General features: G+C 38.5%; 2 protein-coding genes across 2 annotated transcripts; one reads left to right on the plus strand and one right to left on the minus strand.

Annotated features, from left to right (window-relative positions):
- Positions 1 to 7,504: 7,504 nt before the first annotated feature.
- On the minus strand, positions 7,505 to 8,014 carry LOC122668710. The gene has a single exon (XM_043865243.1). The coding sequence runs from the start codon at positions 8,012 to 8,014 to the stop codon at positions 7,505 to 7,507; it is 510 nt and encodes a 169-aa protein (XP_043721178.1).
- A 9,684-nt stretch (positions 8,015 to 17,698) lies between these two features.
- LOC122668711 (putative F-box protein At5g55150) lies at positions 17,699 to 18,823 on the plus strand. Its single transcript, XM_043865245.1, has one exon. It carries the CDS (start codon positions 17,699 to 17,701, stop codon positions 18,821 to 18,823), a length of 1,125 nt encoding a protein of 374 aa, XP_043721180.1.
- Positions 18,824 to 22,870: the final 4,047 nt, after the last annotated feature.

The following is a 22,870-nucleotide window of genomic DNA, read 5'->3' on the forward strand; positions in this document are numbered from 1 at the left end:
CTGCTTACACATCCTGTGAAAATCTGAGAAAACTGAATTGAATTGATTGAATTGAAAATACAATGAACGTTGAACTTATATATATATATAGATTGATAGATAGATAGATAGAGAGAGAGAGAGAGAGAGAGGGAGGGAGGGAGAGAGAGAGAGAGAGAGAGAGAGAGAGAGAGAGAGAGAGAGAGAGAGAGTCCCAAATCTAGGCTATCTCTTATCACATGGCTGGACTTCTATTTACGCATGCGATAAGGATAGTAACAAGAGATTGAAATAAAACAAAATTGGAAGTCATGTGTTAGCATTTGCAAGGCTTCGCGTGCGTGCCTTGGTCTCTTCCAATAGACTGCTAATACTCCCCCTCAAGTTGGAGCTTGAAGATTTCAAACATCCAACTTGGATAGAAGAAAAAGAAACTGATCCTGACCGAGGGCTTTGGTGAAGATATCCATGAGTTGGAGGCGGGAAGTAATATGGAAAGTAGCACTGTAGATAAATTGAATGCAATCTTGAACGAGGTGACAATCACAATTTCAACGTGTTTTGTCTGCTCATGAAAGATCGGATTAGTAGCAATATGAAGGGCAACTTGATTGTCACAATACATGCGCATAGGTGTGGAATGGGAAACACCAATTAGTTGAGTAAGGTTCACAAACCAGATGAGCACAGAAGTGGCAGCTGCCATAGAATAGTATTCCGCTTCAGCCAAAGAACCAGTTATTGTGGCTGGCTTCTTTGATTTCCAAGATAACTGACTAATACCGAGAAAAGTAATGTAACCAGTGATAGAGCGCCGCGTGGAAGGGTAGACAGCCAAATCCGAGTCAGAGAATGTAGTGATGGTGAGAGAACTCGCAAATGAGAAGAAGAGGCCGATACCCTGGGAAGAGTTTGGACTAAGCAAAGGGCGGCATCCCAATGGGGCTGATGTGGCTGATGCATGAACTGGCTCAAGGTATTGACGATGTAAGTGATGTCAGGCTGCATGATGGTTAGATAGATGAGGCGGCCAACAAGGGAACGGTAAATGGATGGATCAGGCAATAAAGTACCAGCGTCGATTGCCAAGCGATGGTGCTGCTCCATTGGAAATGAGGTTGGTTTGGCACCCAATAAACTAACCTCAGTCAATATATACAAGGCATAATTCTGCTGATTGATGAAGATGCCCTCACGGCTGCAGGCCACTTTGATGGCAAGGAAGTATTTGAGAGTGCCCAAATTCTTGAGATGGAACCGAACCTGAAGAAAAGAGATCAGTGTCTAAATTGCCAAGCGATCATTGCCTACAACAACAACGTCATCAACATAAATAAGCACTATAGTGTAGCTAGTCGCAGAGGACTTGACAAACAAGGAATGATCAGCCAAGGATTGGCAGAACCTGACAGCCAAGAGAGAATTTTTTGAGGGTCACGATCCAATTGCGGGAAGCTTGTTTGAGACCATACAAAGATTTATGAAGCTTGCAGAAGCGTGTCTCCCCCTGTTTGTGATAACAAGGAGGGAGGCACATGTAGACATCTTCGTGGAGTTCGCCATGCAAGAAGGCATTATTCACATGTAGCTGATGTAAATGCCACCCCGAATAGGAGGGACGAGGAGGAGGCTGTGAATTGTAACAAGCTTGGCAATGGGAGCAAAGGTGTCAATGTAATCCAACCCTTCCTGTTGGGTGTACCCTTTGGCAATGAGACACGCTTTATAGCTCTCAATGGTACCATCAACATTGCATTTGACCTTGTACACCCATTTGCACCCAATGGGATGTTTACCTACAGGAAGAGGCTGCAAAGACGAAGTGTTATTTTGTTCCAGTACGGAATGCTCAGCCTCCATGGTACGTTGCCAATGGGGATGTTTAAGAGCGTCAACATAGGTTGCAGGTTCATTATCAACGGATGCGGTAGTCACTTTGAAAGGAATATTCTTGGCTTCAAGATGCGACCTTTGCCAGAAATAGGGTGACTTCTTTACTCATTTGTTTTTTGATTGTGAATTTGCAAAGAGTATTTGGAGCAAATTCTCTGGGATTTTTGGGATTTCTTAGCAGTCGCCAACATCTTTAGAGAATTGTTAAATTGGTGGAAAGGGAAAGGTCAGCTACTATCTCTTAAAGGTGATTGGTTGGCAGGTTTGGTTTTGATTCCTTTTTAGGTCCGGTGGGAACAGAATGCTAGACAATATGAGAATGTGGCGTGTCCATCGGAGGTAATTTTCAACCGAGTCTTGTGGTCACTTCATGAATTGGAATGTCGTTTCTAGGATTCTATTAAGTCCACGACTGATCTGGTTGCTGTTAGAAGATTTGGAGTAAATATAAATTCGCCAAAGTCTTCTAGGATTTTTGAGGTTTTTTGGTGTAAACCAGAGGTCGATTGGGTTAAGTTGAATATTGATGGGTGTTACCTTGGGAATCTAGGTCGTTCTAGAGCAGGTGGAGTATTTAGAAATCATGAAGGTGCGGTGGTCTCTTCTTTTTGGAGTTACCTGGTTGTGGAAACAAACTTTGAAGCTGAGTTTATTAGCTTTACCCAAGGTGTTGTGCGTGCAATGGAGCTAGGGATCCAGAAGCTATGGGTTGAATGTGATTCGGTTGCAGTTTTGATATCAGTTCAAAAGCAGAGATGTCCATGGTTTGTTCGACAAGATTGGCTTTATATACTGCCGTATTTATCAAATATCATGTGGAAGATTACACATTGTTTTAGAGAAGCAAATCTAATTGAGGATTTTTTGGTTAAAAAGGCAACAAAACGGGGATAATCTTCTATTGATTTTTCTTTCCCTAGGATGGTTCAAGAGGATCTTCGCTGGGATGTAGCCGGAAAGTCAAGGTTCTGGTTTTGTTGAGTTGTAATTTGGAAGCCAGGTTTTCCCCGCTAATGGCAATGCCGAAGTGGGGGCCCTGGATCTCTCTTTTCTGGTCCTCTACTGGGGTTGTCTAGAATGAGGCTTTTTGTATATTTTTTTTCTCATTTTCGTTAATACAATCTGATCTTTAGAAAAAAAAGTTGAGTGATGATCGCCAATGTACCTAGATTTTGAATTCAGTACTAGTTTCTTTATGCCGTTGTAGCTGGTTAGTCTCTTCCATTGATGGAATTGCCAAAGGTGGTGGAGTAGTTCCAAGTTAGTATGTAGTTGTGTGCTGCCTCCTTTGAGCCTTTCTCTTGTAATTTTCTCTATATTTTTCTTTTTCAATACAAATGATCTTCTAGCAAAAAAAAGTTGAGTGATGATGCATATAACTTCCATATTTATTTGTGAAACTTTTTAATTTCAGTTAATGAAAAGGAAGCTCCTATGGTAAAGAATTTTTATTTCTGTTTCTTCTCTTCCAGTTGAAAGAAAAGACGGGATTCAACTCTCCCTTTCATGCTCGGGTGAAAGCAACAAAAGAGATAAATGAATTACACAAATGTGAGGAATTAGAGCAGATAGTACTGAAATCTGAACACCAAGGTTCAATTACTTCATCCAAACTTCTTATCAATTGAACCATTGAGTAATGAACACCTATGGTGTATGTTTTAACTTGTTCATATGGCACATGCAATCAAGGCATGGAAAGGCCTATATTGTCAGTATTCGATCTTTTAAGGTCATTTCCCTTGGCATTATTTGATATCATATTCTGTTGGGAATAAACCCGATGCGCAATGGAATTTGGATGGGGTCAATACTTGTAGTTCATGATCAAGAGTAGGTAAGAAATAATTTCAAAATAACATTCATGGTTACCTTAGAGTCGCAAGTGAAACTCCTCTTATAGATAATAGGTCTTCCAACTTGTGCAAACTTGGAGATTGAAAAATTGTTCAACACTTTGAAGCTTGATCAATCCTTGCAACCTTTTAGAAGAACACAAAAATCACCTTAGCCTCTTGAGTTCTCTAACTCAAGTCTCACACACACTACTACAAGAGAGGGGAGAGAGAGAAATCGTGGGAGGGGGAGAGAGCACTACCAAAGTCGTTGGAGGCTCCTCCCTCTCCTTCTTTTATAGTTTTGAAGATCCTTAGGTCTCAAGTAATCTCCTTCCATCTTGGCCTTGGCTCAATCTTCCATTTTGGTGTTTTGTGAATCTTCTAATTTTTGCAACTCCAATTTGCTACTAAAGTGAAGATATAGAATCTCAAAAGGGATACAATCTTTCTAAATTATGGTTCATGAGATATTCTCATAATATCTCTTGCCATAATACAAAAAGATATTTAACCATAAATATATTGTTCTCCCATACAATGCCATGTGTCCAATAAACTCTTTTATTGCACATAAGCCTTTCCACTTTTCTAATATCCCATAATGAATTATAGGGTATGTACTTTAATGCTACTAATCCCCAATTCATCATGTACAAACTTTGAAATCAATTATCAATATATTATATATAATAATTTTTATTGAAAATAAATTTATAAAACATTTCAAATAAACACTGGATCCAGATTTCTATCCGACCAATCACTGACTTCCTCTCTCCTGGATATTCCCCGTAAACGGGCAGTGGATTCCATGTTGAGAAACCTCTTTGCTTACAATGCAGGATCACGAATCCAGTGTACTAGTTTATAGTCCGATTGGACATCAACCATTGCCTTACCAAAATCCGTAATACCACACTGCAACAAATGGAATCTCTTAGGTCAAAGGGCCATCGAGTGGCGGGTAAGTATATCACACATACAACCAGTAGCAATACATAAGATACATGTACCTGATTCTCATCTATACACATTCTCGACGTGTACCCACATCCATGCACCAAAATCACCATTTCTCGTGACATGCGATATGGAAACCATATAAACAGGATGTCTAGTCTCGTTCCCAGTTCAGACTAGTATTAGGTAAAAGACCTATGGAACATTCTTATAAGCCCAAATAAAATAATAAAACGTAAAAATTAAATTCAAGAATTTAATAATTCGGATTTGATGGACACACAATTCCAACATATTCATCATTAGCCAATTGAAGGCATTTTGAATGTTGGCAAGACGGCAACAAAAACAAGAAAAATAACTGAAGCTAAACCCTAAAAAATGATGATGATATCACTATTATATATGGTTATTTATTCCAAAAAATCAACTTTTCTTACCTGAAGAGTCCTTAAGACTTCAAGTCATATCCAAACTACTTGGTTGTGATTTAGGAGGTTATTTTGGAAGGGACAAACCATAGCATTAGCAAAAGACCAACAATTTTTACCTAAATTAAATCATAATGTGAAAAAGTTTGTTAAACAATGCATGGTTTACCAAAGGGCTAAATGAAGAGTTTAAAATCACAGACTTTACCAACCCTTGGCTATACCAAATTATCCTTAGGAGGATAACCGTGGACTTTGTCGTTGGACTCCCAAGAACACAAATAGGATTTAATTCTATTTTTGTAATGGTAGATTGATTTAAGAAAATGGCACATTTCATTCCTTGAAAAAATACTACTAATGCCTCAAATGTAGCTTGGTTATTTTTCAAAGAAATTGTTAGACTACAGGAGTTTCGAAGAATTTTAGATCGATTTAAAAAATGGTACATTTCATTCCTTGAAAAAAATACTATTGATGTAGCCTGGTTATTTTTTAAAGAAATTATTAGACTACCTGAAGTTCCAAGAACAATTACTTTGGATCATGACTTTGGCTTGGTGATTTGCTTCGTTGTTTTGCCACAAGCAGATTTCACCCACAATAGTTCCTAGTGTTGGTCCACCCAAATGTGTCCATTTGAGATTTCGTATGGAAGAAGTTGATGCAAGCACGAAGCGTGAACTTAAAAAAAAAAAGCACCAAGAATCAATGGAAGACAAGAAGAAGAGATTGAAGAATAAAATAAATACAAGTGTTGCTCTTTAAGGAAAAGTGTTGTTCTTCTAGACAACAATGAACTCTCCAAGGTTCTTAGACAAAACTTAATTATTGAGTAACTTTTAATACTCAAAAACTACTTCCCCAATAGCCACGATGGCTTACATATATATAGGCAAAGAAAAACAATTCAAACTACGCCAATAACCCTACTCGGTTTAGGCAAGATAAGAAAATTAATTACTCAAATTACAATAAAGCAATAAAAGGTAATTAAATACTGGAACCATGAATAGGCAGGTAGCCTTTCACGTTTTTTATATTCTCCTTGTTAAAACGTGAGAATTGCTAGCCTTGGATGAGTTGGTGATGAGCTGCACTCCTTATCCCCTTCATAGATTCCCTCCTTGGCCATGCAACTTTCCTTCGTCACATTTAGGAATGATAAAATTCTTCCCAATTATTAATAGAGCCTCCCAAAAATACAAGGTTTCCTATGATATACTAGCTTCCAAAAAATACAAGGATTCCTGTGATAAACTAGTTTCTCAAAAATACAAGGATTCCTGTGATATACTTTCCAAGAGAAAAAATAGGAAAGTCTTCATGCGCACAAGGGGAATTCTATGTAATCCATGAGCTGGCCTTTCTAGAAGGAAGCCTTGTTGGTGCGATTCTTGATCCTAGCCTATCTGCTAAGGGACTAGGGGTGTGTAGTCTTAGCCTTTATGGCTTCTTCATGTAGCTTGGTTGAATCATTCCCTCCAAGTTGAAAGGAATTTGTTCCCAAATTTAAGTCTCCATCATCTGAAGAATCTCCAACATACAACATAAAATGCTTCACATTAAAAATGTTGGATATTTTAATGTGGGATGGCAGCTTCAAGCGATACACATTAGGGCCAATGCGTTCAAGTACTTCAAGAGGACCCATCTTCCGATCACTTAGCTTGTTGTATATGCCAATAGGGTGTCGCTCTGGGGGCAATAAATCCCAAACATAATCTCCAGGTTCAAAGAGAACTTCACGCCGCTTCTTGTCGATGTGTTGCTTGTAAGTATCAACTTTAGCTTCCAATCAATCCTTTACAGCATCTTAGATCGACTTCAACTGTGTAATAAGCTCATCAGCCTTCAGAAGGTTTACCCGAAAAGGGTGTTGGTGCAAGATCTAGTGCCATTGTCGGTTGCTTCCCATATACAATCATGAAAGGACTATAACCAGTTGAACGGTTGACTAAACAGTTGAATGCAAGCTCTCCCATTGGCAAACGATTCTCCCATGAACGTGGATTATTGTCAATCAAGGAATGAAGTATATTCCCCAATGAATGGTTAACAACCTCAGTTTGGCTGTCAGTCTGCGGATGAATGTAAAGTAGTACCAATACCATGTCATAATTGTCGCCAAAAATGTCCAAGAAATTTGGTAATCGGATGTGATAGTCTTGGCATTCCATGTAACTTATAAACCTCTCGAAAGAAAAGTTCAGCTATACGTGATGCATCCATCATCTTTTGACAAGGAATAAAGTGCGCCATCTTAGAAAAATGATCCACCACTACGGAGTTTGAATCCATACCTCTATGCGTACGTGGTAATCCAAGCACAAATTCCATCGAGATGTCTTCCCATGGTGCTGCTGGAATGGGAAGGGGAAGATATAATCCCACATTCATGGCTTACCCTTTTGCTACTTGACATTTGCGGCAATGCTTCACAAATCGGCTTACATCATGCTTCAAATGTTGCCAAACATACTGAGTTGTCACCAATTTGAATGGTCTTATTAATGCCGAAGCATCCTTCATCATGCAACTCAGATATAATGCGTTCTTGAAGGGAATAGTTAGGCACACATAATTGGTTTCTCTTAAAGAGAAAACCATCAATAATTGTAAAAGTTGTTGTCCGCTTGAGTTGCACATCTTCCATAATAGGGGAAAGTAAGTATCCTCTGTATAGAGCTCTCGAAATGATTCGAAACCAGGCACTGTGGTGTGCATGGTGTAAAGTAACATTCCCATTCGACTAAGCACATCAGGAACTTTGTTTTGCACACCCTCTTTGTGCTTAATGACAAAGGTGAATTCTTGTAAGAACTCTGCCCACTTGGCCCGACATGAGTTAAGCTTTTGTTGACCTGAAATGTACTTCAATGCTTCATGGTCCAATGTATAAAACGAACTCATGGTGGATTAGGTACGGCGGCCAATGCTCCAAGGTGCTATAAAGAGCATGAAACTCTAAATCATATGTGCTGTAACATAGATGTGCATCACCAAGCTTTTCACTGAAATAGGAAACGGGGTGCCCTTCTTGACTAAATACTGCCCCAATTCCCAACCCTGACGCATCACAGTGAACTTCAAATAATAAATCAAAGTTAGGCAAAGCAAGTACAGGGGCAGTACTTGATCGTTATCTTATTGATGGCGTGGCTGTCAATGCACATCCTCCATGTGCCATTCTTTTTTGGGACTAATACTGCTGGAACTGCAGAAGGACTAAGGCTTTCTTGGATGAAACCTTTTTCCATCAACTCTATCACTTGCTGATGAAGCTCTTCGTATTTGGTGGGGCTCATGCGGTAGTGGGACAGGTTAGGTATTGACGTCCGAGCGTCAATCGATTTGATGTTGAATACTCCTCATTGGTGGAAGACTATGAGGGAGGTCACTAGGAAACACATCACTAAATTCCTCCATCAATGGCTTTACCATAGCAGGGATAGAGGAATCAACTTCTCTGTTATCCGTTTTATTGAAGATCATGTAGACCACCTGTGAACCGTCCAAAACACTTTGTAAACCTTGCAAAGTGAGTAGGTTAGAATTTTCAGTGATGGGAGTCTTAATCAGCTCCTTGGATGGTGCTAAAATAGTTTCCTTTTCATTGTACACAAAGGCATAAGTATTTTTATACCTATCATGGACAGTCTGTCTGTCAAATTGCTAATGCCGTCCAAGAATTATATGACTTGCATCCATTGGTAAAATGTCACACCACTTTATCATAACAAGTAGAGGCAATCGAAAATTGAACTAAGCAACGTTTTGATACAATTACTTCAACTCCTCGTTTGAGCCACATCAATTTGTATGGAGTAGGATGATTCTTCAACTCCAATTTCAACTTGTAAACTGCTTCTTCGGAAATGACATTCTCACAGCAACCCGAATTAATTATTAATTGACATACCCTTTCCAAAATAGTACATGCGGAATGGAAACTGTTATTGTGTAACCATTGGTCACCCGCTTCCTGACGAGGTGTCAAGAAAATCTTACGCATCATAAGGAACTCTCCGTAATCAGCTTGACACACATGATCAACATCACATGAGTCATCATATTGGGGATCCATCTCAGGTTCAGATTAAGCTTTATCAATATCATCTTGTTCATTTTCCAACAACAATCCCTTGCTATGAGGATGAGATTTGGAACTTTATAATTGCTAGCTCTCAAAAAGTGTAACAATGAATGCTAGCATTAGTATTAGAAGGAAGAGTATGATTAGGCTGAACCTCTGTTGGTCATGTGGAGGTTGTAATGGCATGAGGCTTGCTGCCCTCTCGGTTCACTGTTCGTCTTGACCTCGAACACTCCACTTTGAGGGCCCTTTGATGAGCATCCGGTAAATCCTAGATATCTAAAACTTCAAGGACATATTGGACATAGGGATGAAGGCCCCCCAAGTATTTGTTCAAAAGCATCTCTTCTGAATCACGAACATTGTTCCGGATGACCAAATCATTAAACTGGACGGTATATTGATCAACCATCTAGTTGCCTTGCTTTAAATGGTGGAATTTTTGGTACAATTCCCTATGGTATCCAGAGGGAAGAAAGGCTTTATGCATCTTCTCTTTCATATTTCTCCATTGAGTAATGGGTGCCTTTCTAGCATTAGCACGTCCTTGCGTTTCTCATTGCCACCATGCTATAGCCTTACCTCTTTGCATGGAAATTATGCCAACACGACATTGTTTGGGTATCTCCTTGTACTCAAACACCTCAGTGACTAATGTTAGCCAATCAATAATATCATCAGGAGAGGACGAACCCATGAACTTAGGAATACCACGATGAACGTTCTTGTCCCAATCAGGCTCATACCGTTCTTGGGGCCGGGGTCGGTGCTATGGAACTCCTCTCTACGGGATGGTTGCCGCACCTTCAGAAGATGAAAATGGGTATCATTCACCTTGTTAGCATGGCTAGGCTGCTTTGAGGCGTTCCTTAATCTTTCTTTCTCGAAGGTGAGGGCTGTAACTTGTTGATGTAGTGCATGATCTCATCTCTTACATCGATGTCCTCCAACAGAACCATGTTGCCACTTTTGCGATAGCGTGCCATAACAAGGTTCAGAACTGGGCTCTGAATACCACTTGATGCAAGCGCGAAGCGTGAACTTCAAAGAAAATGCTCTAAGAATCAATGGAACACAAGAAGAAAGAAGAATAAGATAAATGCCTGTGTTATGCTTCTAGATAACAATGAACTCTTAAAGGTTCTTAGACAAAACTCAATTATTGATTAACTTTTAATATTCTGGTCAAGTTTTTAATCTTGATAAAAGTCAAGTTTCCTTGGGTTTGATTCCTATGGCAAGGAAGAGGCGTATTAAGGAGGTTTTGGGAATTCCGGAGTGTTGTTTTCCAACGCGTTACTTGGGAGTTCAGATTTTCAAAGGTCGAGTTAAAAAGAACTTGATTATGCCACTGGTTGATAGATTCAAGGAAAGATTGGCTGGTTGGAAAGGTCGACTTCTTTCCATGGCAGGCAGAGTTGAACTTGTTAAATCGGTAATGTGCAGCTTACCTATTCACAATTTCTCTGTTTACCTATGGCCATCTTCTTCTATTGCTATCATGGAGCATTGGATCCATAATTTTATTTAGAGTGGGGAATCTAGTTCTTTGAAGGCAATCACAGTCAATTGGAGTCAACTTTTCAAACCAAAGCATGAAGAGGGGTTTTGTATTCGGCGCTTTAAGGAGGTCAATCTAGCTCTACTTGCAAAGTTCTGCTGGTTTGTTAAGATGGATAACTCTAATTTTGCAGATTTTCTTCGAGGCCGTTTTATTTTGGTGGATGGGTCTGTGAAGCGGGCTTTGTTTTCATCCTCCAACCTTCCATGCTTGAGTAAAGTTTGGAGCTTTGTAAGTGAGTCAGAAAGATGGATTATCGATGATGGTTTAAACATTAATTTCTGGTATGATAGATGGTTGGATTCAAATCAAATAATGGATTTGCTTCCTGTTGATTTACCATTGACTCATCGGCTTTCTGCATCTGTTGCTAATTTTATTGAGGACAGAAGATGGTGTCTGCCCACAGTTTACTCCCCTGAGTTGCGTCATATCTTTGATCAGGTTCGTGCAACTGTACCTCCTTCGATTCCTTGTTTCGATCAGAGGATCTGGTCTCTTTCAAAGTCTGGTTTCTTCACAGTTGCTTCAGCATGGGATGATTTAAGAAGGAAAAATAATATGGTTGGATGGTCCAACATAGTATGGAAAAGGCCTCCCTCCTTGTTTTCTATTTTTGGTTGGAGATTTGCACATGGATACCTTCCAACAGATGCTAATGTGGTGAAATGTAGGTTGCCAATGGTCTCTAGATTTAATCTTTGTCTCAAGCATCAAGAATCCTTCAACCACATTTTTCTAGAGTGCGAATTAGGCGCCAGGATCTGGTCAAACATCTTGCAATTTTTTAATGTCGCTTGGACAGGTTTTCTTTCCTCTGAAGAGCTTTTCTCATGGTGGAAATGAAAAGCTTCGGTTATTTCTTTATGAAAGGTATGGATTTCTTTAGTTATTCTTGTTCCATTCCACATTTGGTCTGAAAGGAATCACAGGAGGATTGAAAATCAAACATGACCGCATGCTTTAGTGACCAAGGCAGTATTGAATGATCTTGTAGAATTCTCTTCGGTGGCATCTATACATGTTAGGTCAGTCGCTGATTTGTTACTTTCTCGTAGCTTCATGTCTTTGCTGTTCCGTCAGCTGCGGTAAGGATAAGCGAAGTGATTTGGCATAGGCCAAGGGGAGGCTTCTATAAGCTAAATATTGATGGTTGCTCTTTGGGCAATCCTGGTCATTCTAGGGTAGGTGGAATTCTCTGGGTAGCAATGGAGCGCCTTCTAGGTGTTTTGCTATTTATGAAGGGGTGTCCATTAATTTCTTTGCGGAATTTGCAGCCTTCTTTGTTGGCATTCAACATGCAAAAGAAATGAACATGAGGAGACTTTTGGTGGAGAGCGACTCTCAATTAGTGGTGAGTTGCATTAGGAATGAATCAATTCCTTGGGCATTTCAACATCAATGGAGATCCTTCAAGAAATATTTGGATGAGTCCACTTGGTTTATCACTCATTGCTACAGTGAAGTTAATAGTGTTGTAGATCTACCGGCCAAAGATGCAGCAACATCTATGACTTCTACAACCTGGGATAGAGCTCCTAATTTCATATCTCATGAAGTAATAGGGTATACTCACATGAGACCTAGATACAGGTTTTCTAAGTTCTCTTTGATTTTGTTGGTTGCTTTGCTTTTCTTCTGATGGCTTTTCTGAAGGTGGAATAGTAATTCAACGGTCTGTATCCTCTCATTTTTTATTCTTTGTTTAATACAATTCATTTCCTGATCATTAGAAAAAAAAAAAAAACTACTTCCCCAATAGCCACGATGGCTTACATATATATAGGCAAAAAAAAAAATAAATAAATAAAGAAATAAAACTATGCTAATTGTAGTGCCCCCAAATTTGGGTAAGATATGGGTGCTAGCCCTCGTGGGTCGCTGTGTGATAATGGCTGGTCTTCCATCTCACTTATAATTACTTCATACGCAGTAGAAATAAATCAATCATATATCTTAGAATTGCAGCGGAAACTATACCTTTCATTTCTCGTGTCAAAGTGGAAACTAATTATTCTAATTAATTATGTTAATTACCAATTAACAGCTTAAATAATTTTTAGATTTACATAACCATAGGTTCAAAGGATCATACCTAAATCTTCATATGTTCTACACCGCTATGGGTTATTACATACCATAAAAGTTTCGAGAATCAAAATGTTATCAGTTAAATTATTGAAGTATTCCAACAATTATCTAAATGTCTACGCTCCTCAAACGATATCAATATATCCATCACAAAATAAAGAACCTAGACATCATTAGACAAGTAATCAACTACTCGGGAAGTATCAAGTATTTTTCCCTGGCTTTCTTAATGCACTCCGTACAGCGACACTCCACATGAACCTGCTTTGTAACTATAAAATATTGAGGAGTGAGCTCAACTATCCCGTGAAAAGAATACAGTCATATCATTATGCAAGAAATATGGATGATAGAATCTGAATATATTACACATTTGACCATAAATATATAATAATGCATGGTATTTGAAAATAATAATGAAGAAATATTCAATAAAAATATCGTACATCTTTTAATTCTTAAAACAAATCATTTAATTAATTTGGGTCTGATCATCATTGTGAACTACCACTCATGCAAAGAAAGTGAGGTCATCATAACTGCCATGAACGTAAGGTCTAATCCTGATTCCAAGCATCGTAACCCTGGGGAGGATCGTCATATCAGTGAACAATGGATACCCCTGATTCCAGGCATCGTATCCTTGCGAGGGACTAATCTCATCTGTATATAAGGGATAGTATACTCCTAATTCTGGGCATCGTATCCTTGGGAAGGATCACACTATAGTCTTTGTACACCTTGTCCGATACCTAACCCCCTACTGGAAAGGGGTGGTAGTCACCTGGGTTCTTTAACATTGCATTCCTTTTGTTTCATTTCATTTCATTTCCATAAGTCCTAACATTTTTTTTAACTGTCTTTCATGTAGTTTTTATTAGCCTTAAACTTTCATCATAAATATGATCATGTGTTTATATATCATTTAAAACATTCTAAGACATAATATAACATTTCATTTAAACATAAACCATGGTGCAATGAAACATGTTTAAGCATAAAATGCGGTAAAACTCAGTGATATAACGATATTCCACTCATTTTGCACTGTGTCCGTCGGATCTATGAGAACCCTTTCTGTCTCGTTTCATGTGAATTCATCTACGTCACCAACATGGGTATGCCTTACTTATTTTAGGAGTTTAATATTTTATCACTTCAATTTAAATGTTTCAAGTATGTAAATAATTTTAATCTTAAGATCTTGGTACATCTTGTACACTACCAATTCCCTTCTTCGATGCATCAATGTAGATCACTAACCCCCTTGAACTTGATGGTAGACACGGCGGTCCGTGAGGGCTAGCACCCATATCTAACCTGGATTTGGGGGCGCTACACCAATAACCCTACTTAGTTTAGGCAAGACAAGAAAATATAATTATTCAAATAAAGTAAAGCAATAAAAGGTAATTTAATGCTGGAACAGTGAATAGGCAGCAAGCCTTTCACATTTTTTCCATTCTCCTTGTCAAAAACATGAGAATTGCTAGCCTTGGATGAGTTGGCGATGAGCTGCACTCCTTATCCCGTTCATAGATTCCCTCCTTGGCCATGCAACTTTCCTTCCTCACATTTTTTTTTGGATGACTGAAAAATATATTAACGAAGCAATGAGAAACTTTCCCCCAAAAAAAATAAAAGAGGAAAGAACAAAGAAGCAAACAAGGAGAAATCTTGTTTGCTTACATTTAGGAAAGATAAAATCCAATATCTTCTTCCCAATTGTTAATAGAGCTTCCCAAAAATACAAGGATTCTTGTGATATATTAGCTTCCCGAAAATACAAGTATTCATGTGATATATACTTTCCAAGATAAGAAAATATGAGCCAAGAGAAAAAATAGGAAAGTCTTCATACGCACAAGGGGAATCTATGTAATCCAAGAGCTGACCCTTCTAGAAGGAAGCCTTGTTGGTCCGATTCTTGATCCTAGCCGATCTCCTAAGGGACTTGGGGTGTGTAGTCTTAGCCTCTATGGCTTCTTCATGTAGCTCGGTTGCATCAGAAGTCAAAACCACATCTTAGATTGTGTTCTAATTCCCTATCTGAGCAAGAGTGGCATGTAAAACGGAGGAGCTTGGAAATCCAATTCGAGAGATCTAAGATCAAGTACGAGCTCTACTCCATAATGTTAATGAATGTTACAAAGAAGCTGGCGATGTCTGCTGACAATATGTGAAGTTTGAGGAGGGTGACTTAATTATGGTATACTTGTGAAAAGAAAGATTTCCTAGTGGCACCTACAATAAGCTCAAGTACAAGAAACTTGGTCCATATCACATTCTCAAGAAAATTGACCAAATTCAAATCGTGTTGATTTGCTCGACGACATGAATACAATAGCTCCCTATTTCCAACCTCTATCCCTATTATGAACTAGACACTCAAATAACAAACTCGAGGACAAGTTCTTTCGAACTGGGGGAGAATGATGATGTCATTCTCCACTAACCCATCCCCACCCAATGTTTCTTTCCCTCCCCCCAACATTTCTTAATCCATCTCTAAATACATGTTTATTTTGGAAGTTTAGCTTTGAATCAATCATATTGTAATTGGAAAGCTATTGAGCCCTTTTGAGAGTTGAGTGAGTCCCCAAGCTACATTTTGATCTTGTATGCTTATTGTTTTTTTTTTGGCTAAAAGGTCATTGACAATAAAGACAAAAAGAACAAATTACAAGAAACAACCGCGAACCAAATTAGCAGGCAAGAACCCCACCTTCGGCATGGCCATCAGCAGGGAACCCACCCACCACTAAAGAAATCTAAATCTCGGCATGCCCATGGCATCATGCCCCATCTGATCTCCAATGTGTCTAGGAAAGGCATAGTTAGAACATGACAGCACCGATTTCGCCGCCTGCTTTGCCAAGTAATCTGCAATGGGGTTAGGTTCTCTGAACCAATGGGTAATTTTTCAATTGCAGGAGTCCAGGTAGGGTCTAAGAATCATCCATCTTTGCATTACAAACCAGGGGATATTTGCAGAGTGAATTGACATCACCACGGATGCCGAATCAGATTCAATCCACAAATCCCTTATTCCCATCTCCTTTGTATGCTTATTGTTTATTATTGAAATATATCGAATCTGCTCCTTCTATTTCAATTCTCTTAGTTTGTTGACATTGGCCTGCATCAATTACGTGCCACACGTTATGAGAATTTAAATGTTCTACTTACGCATCCATACTAAAGTGATGCTAACTCAACTCGTAGAGTTCGTTTAGCATAGAACAAAATTTTAAACATTTCGACTTTGGCTGCTATAATAGTAAGACCAACTTTACGAACACTTTTCTCTATTGAAGTTTTCAGTCGATTCGCTCAATTCCACAGTGCAGTGATTCTACGAAACCAAAAGGGAAATAAAGAGTTGAATTCAGACAGCGATTTATCGGTGCATCTAACTATGATTTGATTGTGAATCTATGCAAACTAAACAACTGTAATCACCATCAAAGGCTCTCAAGTCATTTGTATGACTCATATGATCATGCCATTCTTCCTATAATAACCTTACCTTCCCATGAACAAGCTACTGTTTTATGAATTGGAAGATTATATATGTCAATTAAAAAAAGTTATGGAAACAAAGTGGCTTCATCAATTACACTAACGTTCTTTCTATATCCTTCAACTTACCATGAATAAGCTAGGATTCCTGAAAATGTAATCTCCACGCTTACCTTAATTATTCCTGAAAATTGGCATGCTCTTCTCTCCCACACAAGGAAATCCAGGATTTGGATCTTCAGTTACCTTATGATTCATATGTACCAGTGTACCACATCTCTCTTTTTGCTAAAAGATGATTTGAATTAAGAGAAAAAATAAAAATACAGAAGAAAAACAGGCCAACCACCTGAAACTCAAACACAAGGTGTAAAGTCAGCCCCTCCCACCTTCGGCAATGCCATCAACAAGAGGAACTGACCTACATACAAAAGCAGAAAATTAAGAAGCACGAAAACGAGCCGTTCCTTAAGCACCCATTTGCAGGTCATGCACAATTGCGTTGGGGAAATCAATCATTATGGAGGACAGCTCATATGTAGCAGCTGACTCTGCCAGCAATTCCCCTATAGGGTTTGCTTCCCTATAACAATGTGAAATCCGCCATTCCATAGAGCATAGGAAAGACAGGACGAAATTTTGCTGCTACACTTATAGCAGAATGCTTCTGCTACAAAGCTGGCACCAAAGAAATGGGATCTTAAGGGGTATTTTAGATTATACTAAAACCTAGGAGGGTATTTATGAACCCAAACGGGAAGTGAATTATTCCATTTCCTTGGCTGTTAGCCTCGTAGTAGGAACATTCCTGCTATAAGTGTAGCAGCAAAATTTTTTCCAGAAAGGATTGCAATGAAAGCCACTCCTGACGCACGAACCAAGGCACCAATCGTTCGGAGATACGCACCACATCTCGGGCTTAAGGACTTTCTTACTACTAGGCTTCTATAAATACAACCCTCCTCCTCTCCTCTCATTTGTTGTCTCTCTCATATCAAACGCCTCAGCTTTTTTGCTCTAGAAAACCATCAACAACAACCAAAGAACAAGATGTAAGATTTCTTTTTCGTAAAATTTTTTCGATTACATCTTCTTATCTCTACTCAATTTTGAAGTATTCATATTTTTCATTATGTATATTATTTTCACTTTTTAGGGTTTTTCTATCCTGACCTTCATTGTTAAATATATGTTATTTAACATTTGATTGTACAGAATCAGGCCACATGAGAGTGACTGTCAGTTTAGGGTTATTCGTTTTGATGGTGAGTTTGCACAGGAATAAGATTAATCTTTTTCTTTGGTGAAAGATTCGACAGATATAAATATGGTAGATTGCTGGTCAAGGCTTCCCCAGGAACTCCTTGGGTGCATCACAAAGAGGCTTCATTCAGTGGAGGACTTTGTTAGGTTTGGTGCGGTCTGCAAGTCATGGAGATTGGTTACAATTCAGAGACGTAACTACTCTTTGAAACTTTCTCCTCCATGGCTAATGCTTGTGGAGAATGAAGGCAATGACATTCGTGGCTTTTACAGTCTCTCAAGCAATAAGGTTCACCATCTTCATTTGCCCGAGGCTCAAGGAAGGCGATGTTGGGGTTCTCCCCATGGCTGGCTTGTCACTATAGGCATTGATCTGGAGATCCATCTACTTAGTCCTTTAACAAGAGCTCAAATACGGGTACCACCTCAAACGACATTCGAGGATCTGCGCGATCCTGCTCCGCCACCAAAAGAGATCCGTGATAAATATATAGAGAAAGCAGTGATATCTTCCAGTCCATCATCATCATCATCATCTTCGGGTGATAACTGCATAGTTATGGCAATCTATGGTGAGCTATCTCTATTGGCCTTTGCAAGACCTGGAGACAAAAAATGGACTAGTTTAGAAAATTGTCCTCTTGGATTTATCGATCTCATATACTCAGATGGTTATTTCTTTGCTCTCCAATCTCTTGGGAATGTAGTGAAATGTGAGATAAATGGACCTCATCCGAAGGCAATAGATTTTGCATCACCACCACCAAATGGGGATTTTGTAGAGAGGAAATATCTTGTAGATTTGTCAGGAGAACTACATATGGTCATGAGGAACTTCGAAAATATTGGACCATACAGTTCCCCACAATCTAGAACTACTGATTTTAAAATCTACAAGTTGGATTCAAGCAATATGCAGTGGATGGAGGTTCAAAGTTTGGGAGATCGAGCATTATTTGTTGGTAATAATTCTACATTTGCTATCTCAGTTTCCGATCACCCCGAGTTTCAAGGCAATTGCATCTACTTCACAGATGACTATTCTCTCTTTTATGAGTTTGGAGGAGGAGGAGGAGCTGATATGGGAATCTTTAATTACACAGATCATACGATTCAATCATGTTACCAAGGTCATGACATTATTTCTGATTTTTCTCCTCCACTTTGGATCTCCCCAAATCTATGGTAGACTAGGTATATATAAAGACACCCCTTTAGGAATATCTCATCTCTAATATGATTTTCATTAACAAGTTGAGTGATGATGGCCAATGTATGCCTAGATTTCGAATTCAGTAGTAGTTTCTTTATGCTATTGTAGCTGGTTAGTCTCTTCCATTGATGGCTTTGCCGAAGGTGGTTGAATCTTTCCAGGCTAGTATGTAGTTGTGTGCTGGCTCCTTTGAGCCTTTCTCTTGTAATTTTCTCTATATTTTATTGGTGAAACCATTTTATTTTAGTTAATGACAAGGAAGCTCCTGTGGTAAAGAATTTGTATTTCTGTTTCTTCTCTTCCAGTTGAAAGAAAAGAGGGGATTCAACTCTCCTTTTCATGCTCGGCTGAAAGCAACAAAAGACATAAAGGAATTACAGCAATGTAAGGAATTAGGGTTGATAGTGAAATCTAAACAAGGTTTGATTAATTCATCTAAATTTCTTATCAATTGAACCATTGAGTTATGAGCCGGCTGGATAGCCACCCGGGAACACATAAAGGGAAATAGATAGAATTGAAGGCTTTGAAAAACCTACCTAATAGCAAGATAGAGGTTTTAGTCCAATTTAGACGAAAGATTTAATCAGCCTGATCTACGACCACCTTGCAAGTAGATAATTAAAGAAGTTGGTTCAGTGACGTAATGCTAATTATCATTCTTGAATTGCATTTCCCGGTGAAAGCGGTTGGTTTACTTAAAAGATCAAATTCTTTATAGACACCAATTGAATATTTAAGGAATCGATCTTTCTATAGGTACTTGGTCCATCCCGAATTCAGAACCTCTTCAACAACCTTTCCCTTAACCCACACGACTGGTGAAGTTTGGCCTCTGATTGAAGGAGTGAAAGAACCCCAAAGAACATGAGTGAATACGGTGGTTGTAGTTGAGAATGTTATGCCTGCTCCGGACTGCCATAGATTCAATACCAAATATGGTAAAAAGAGGAGATTGTTTACCCTTCCGGGCGACTTTCTATGAATGGGAGTTGCGAGGTTGGGGTACAAAAAAGAGTTAACTTAGGTTGATGGTGGAACCCTTCTTCTTAGGGAAAGAATGGGATGCAGATAAAAGAGTTATAGGGTTTGCCATTTTCGTCTTCAAAGCTGTCTTATTCTAGGTATGGTGAAGAAAACAATCATGGTAACCGAAGGGTCGAGGACCTGGTTATTCGATATATTTGTAAAGCAGGTCACAAATCTCTCTGAGTCAGAGGCTGCAAACAGAATGAATAATAGATGGTGTTGCTTCAGGTTGAAAGGTAGGGCACAGAAAGAGTATTGAATTCCCGTCCGGTTTCCAAAAAAGAATAGGAATGTGGGGTATAGGGCCTTCGTACTGGGAAAGAGTGTCTAATTCCTCCTTCCACCTTTTTTGAGTCAGTACTCATGCCTTGGTTCCTTGCAACTATTTCCTCCTTTGGTAAGGATTGGTCGGTGATGTGAATAGATTCAACAAGCGCAAAAGAACATCTACCCCCAATAGGGAGAGGAAAAGAATGGGGGAGGGGGGAGGGGGGAGGGGGGAGGGGGGGGGGGGGGGAGAGAAGAAAAAAATACAAGTAAATGCCTAAATATAGGGAAAGAAACACAACCCAAATAAAAGAGAAGATCTAAGCATTGGCCGGAGATCTAATGATAAGTCCCAAGATGATGCAATATGAAAATTCCACTTAGAAGAAAAGCACGGACCTAAAGTGAATTGAGAGCACACTTCAAAGATGATTGAAATATTTGTTATCTTCAATTCTGAATTTAGATTGTTCATTTAAGGTTGCTTTGGTAATAGAATGGTGTCTGGAGAGATAGCTTTGATAGATTTAAATTCCTAAACTATCACGATGAGAAATTTGTACCGGCATATAGATAAGGGGACTTCTAGGTTTGCCACATGTTGAATTTTATAAATCTCAACCATAGGACCTATCTCCTTCTGATTTCAATTATCAATTCATTTGTGTTTTTCATAGCAAATATTTTGAAATGATCTAATGTTTTTGGAAGAAAACTTACAATAGACACTTTTGAGGGAGAAATGCGTCTGTTATTTATTGTACTTGGCGTGTAATTTAAATTTAGTATATTTTGGAAGCAACAAATTTATTGTCATTAACAATTAAACAATTTATCAAATATTTCTTTTTTAAAACAATGAATAGCTAATTTGAAGGTCCAATAGCCTTGGTCTCTAGTAGGACTATATTCCATAACATTCCATTGTTGAATGAGGTAGTTAGAGATATTGATTGAAAAATCATTGAAATAATAGGAATATAAATTTCAATATGATGAAAGCATATGAAAGGTTGCAGTGTCTGGTTTTAATCTACAGTTCTTATCCTAAGATGTACTCAGCTACTATGGCTTTATTTATCTTGCCTTAAGTGGTTTAAGGTCACCACTCTCCTCCTAGTGAGTGTTTTCTTCTCTCCTCCTAGTGAGTTTTTGCTTCTCTCTTCCTTGGGAGTGAATCACCATTACCATTGGAAATTGTACATGCAGAAGAAATCGAGGGCTATAGGAACCATGAAAACCCTTTATCGACATTCACGCTAAGGCTAAACTGTTCTCTGGCGGTAGCCTTTGCCAGAGAAGACGATACCGCTGGAAAACATAATACTCATTAATTGATTTCAACCCTTAATGCACATTAAGTGGGTCTTGATTATCAAGCGATTACAACTCGTCAATTGATTACAAACTTCAAAGCTTATCCAGTGGGCCTTGATTATCAGGCAGTTACAACTCATCAATTATTTACAATCTTTAAAGCTCATCAAATGGGACTTGATTATCAAGAGGATACAACTCATCAATTGATTTCAACCCTTAATGCACATCAAACGGGTCTTGATTATCAAGCGATTACAACTCATCAATTGATTTCAACCCTTAATGCACATCAAACGGGTCTTGATTATCAAGCGATTACAACTCATCAATTGATTTCAACCCTTAATGCACATCAAGTGGGTCTCGATTATCAAGCGGTTACAACTCATCAATTACTTTAAACCCTTAATGTATGTGGGTCTTGATTATCAAGCGTTTACAACTCATCAATTGATTACAAAATTCAAAGCTCATGAAGTTAGTCTTCATTATCAAACAGTTACAATTCATCAATTGATTTCAACCTTTAATGCACATGAAGTGGGTCTTGTTTTCTTCTTTTTTATTGAATGCGATTTTCTTTACTTCCATGGGGAGCAAATGGTGTAGTCCATTCCCTTGCTAGGAAGGCCCTATCATTAGTGTGTATGATGGTTTGACCTAATTCCACTTCTTGGCTTCATTATTTGTGTGTAAATGAAGCATTGGCTACTACACACTCTTATCTTCAATAGATTTCTGATTTACCAAAAAAAATAAAAATGTGGTTCTTAGTCAATGGTTGGATAAGCTTATGACACAAAATGTATCCTATGCTTACAAAGTCCCCAAATATTATAATCTTATTTGTCATATATTGTATGCTGATGAAACTTTGGTCTGTAAAACAAATGGAATACTCAGATGATAATATTATGAAGATTATTAAAGGTTTTTTTGGGCAAAAGTGGAACCCATATAGATGCAGCTTCTATATTTTCAGAAAAGGTCTCACATAATAGAGTTTAGATACTTAAATCTTTTTTCAAAACCAGGTTCCATTCATTTATCTTGGAGTGGTGGACTAGCTTGCTAATTTGTCCTGTGAGTCTACTGGTAAGACTTTTTTTTTTCTTTCTTACAGGTCAGATTATTCCTAGGCAGCTTTTTTTGGCTAAAGATCAGCAACGTATGTATTATGAATATAAGTGAAAAAATTACAAAATCATCCAAGAAGATTGTAGAAGTAAAACAGTCACAATGACTTGCCCTAAAACTTCAAGTGAAATAGAGGGTCAGTCCCGAACACCAACCACACGAAAACTGATTAGAATCTGTAATATGGGTGGCCCAATGCTTCCCATACGATTGCCTAGGCTATAAAATTTGGGGCTGTGGTCCAGGTGCTTGACTCTTTAAGTGTCGCTG

The sequence above is a fragment of the Telopea speciosissima genome, chromosome 7 (assembly GCF_018873765.1).
Source record: "Telopea speciosissima isolate NSW1024214 ecotype Mountain lineage chromosome 7, Tspe_v1, whole genome shotgun sequence".
NCBI lineage: Eukaryota > Viridiplantae > Streptophyta > Magnoliopsida > Proteales > Proteaceae > Telopea > Telopea speciosissima.

Coding starts and splice junctions, on each gene's coding strand:
- LOC122668710 (XM_043865243.1), bottom strand. CDS start 8,014: ATGAGTTCGTTTTATACATTGGACCATGAAGCATTGAAGTACATTTCA.
- LOC122668711 (XM_043865245.1), top strand. CDS start 17,699: ATGGTAGATTGCTGGTCAAGGCTTCCCCAGGAACTCCTTGGGTGCATC.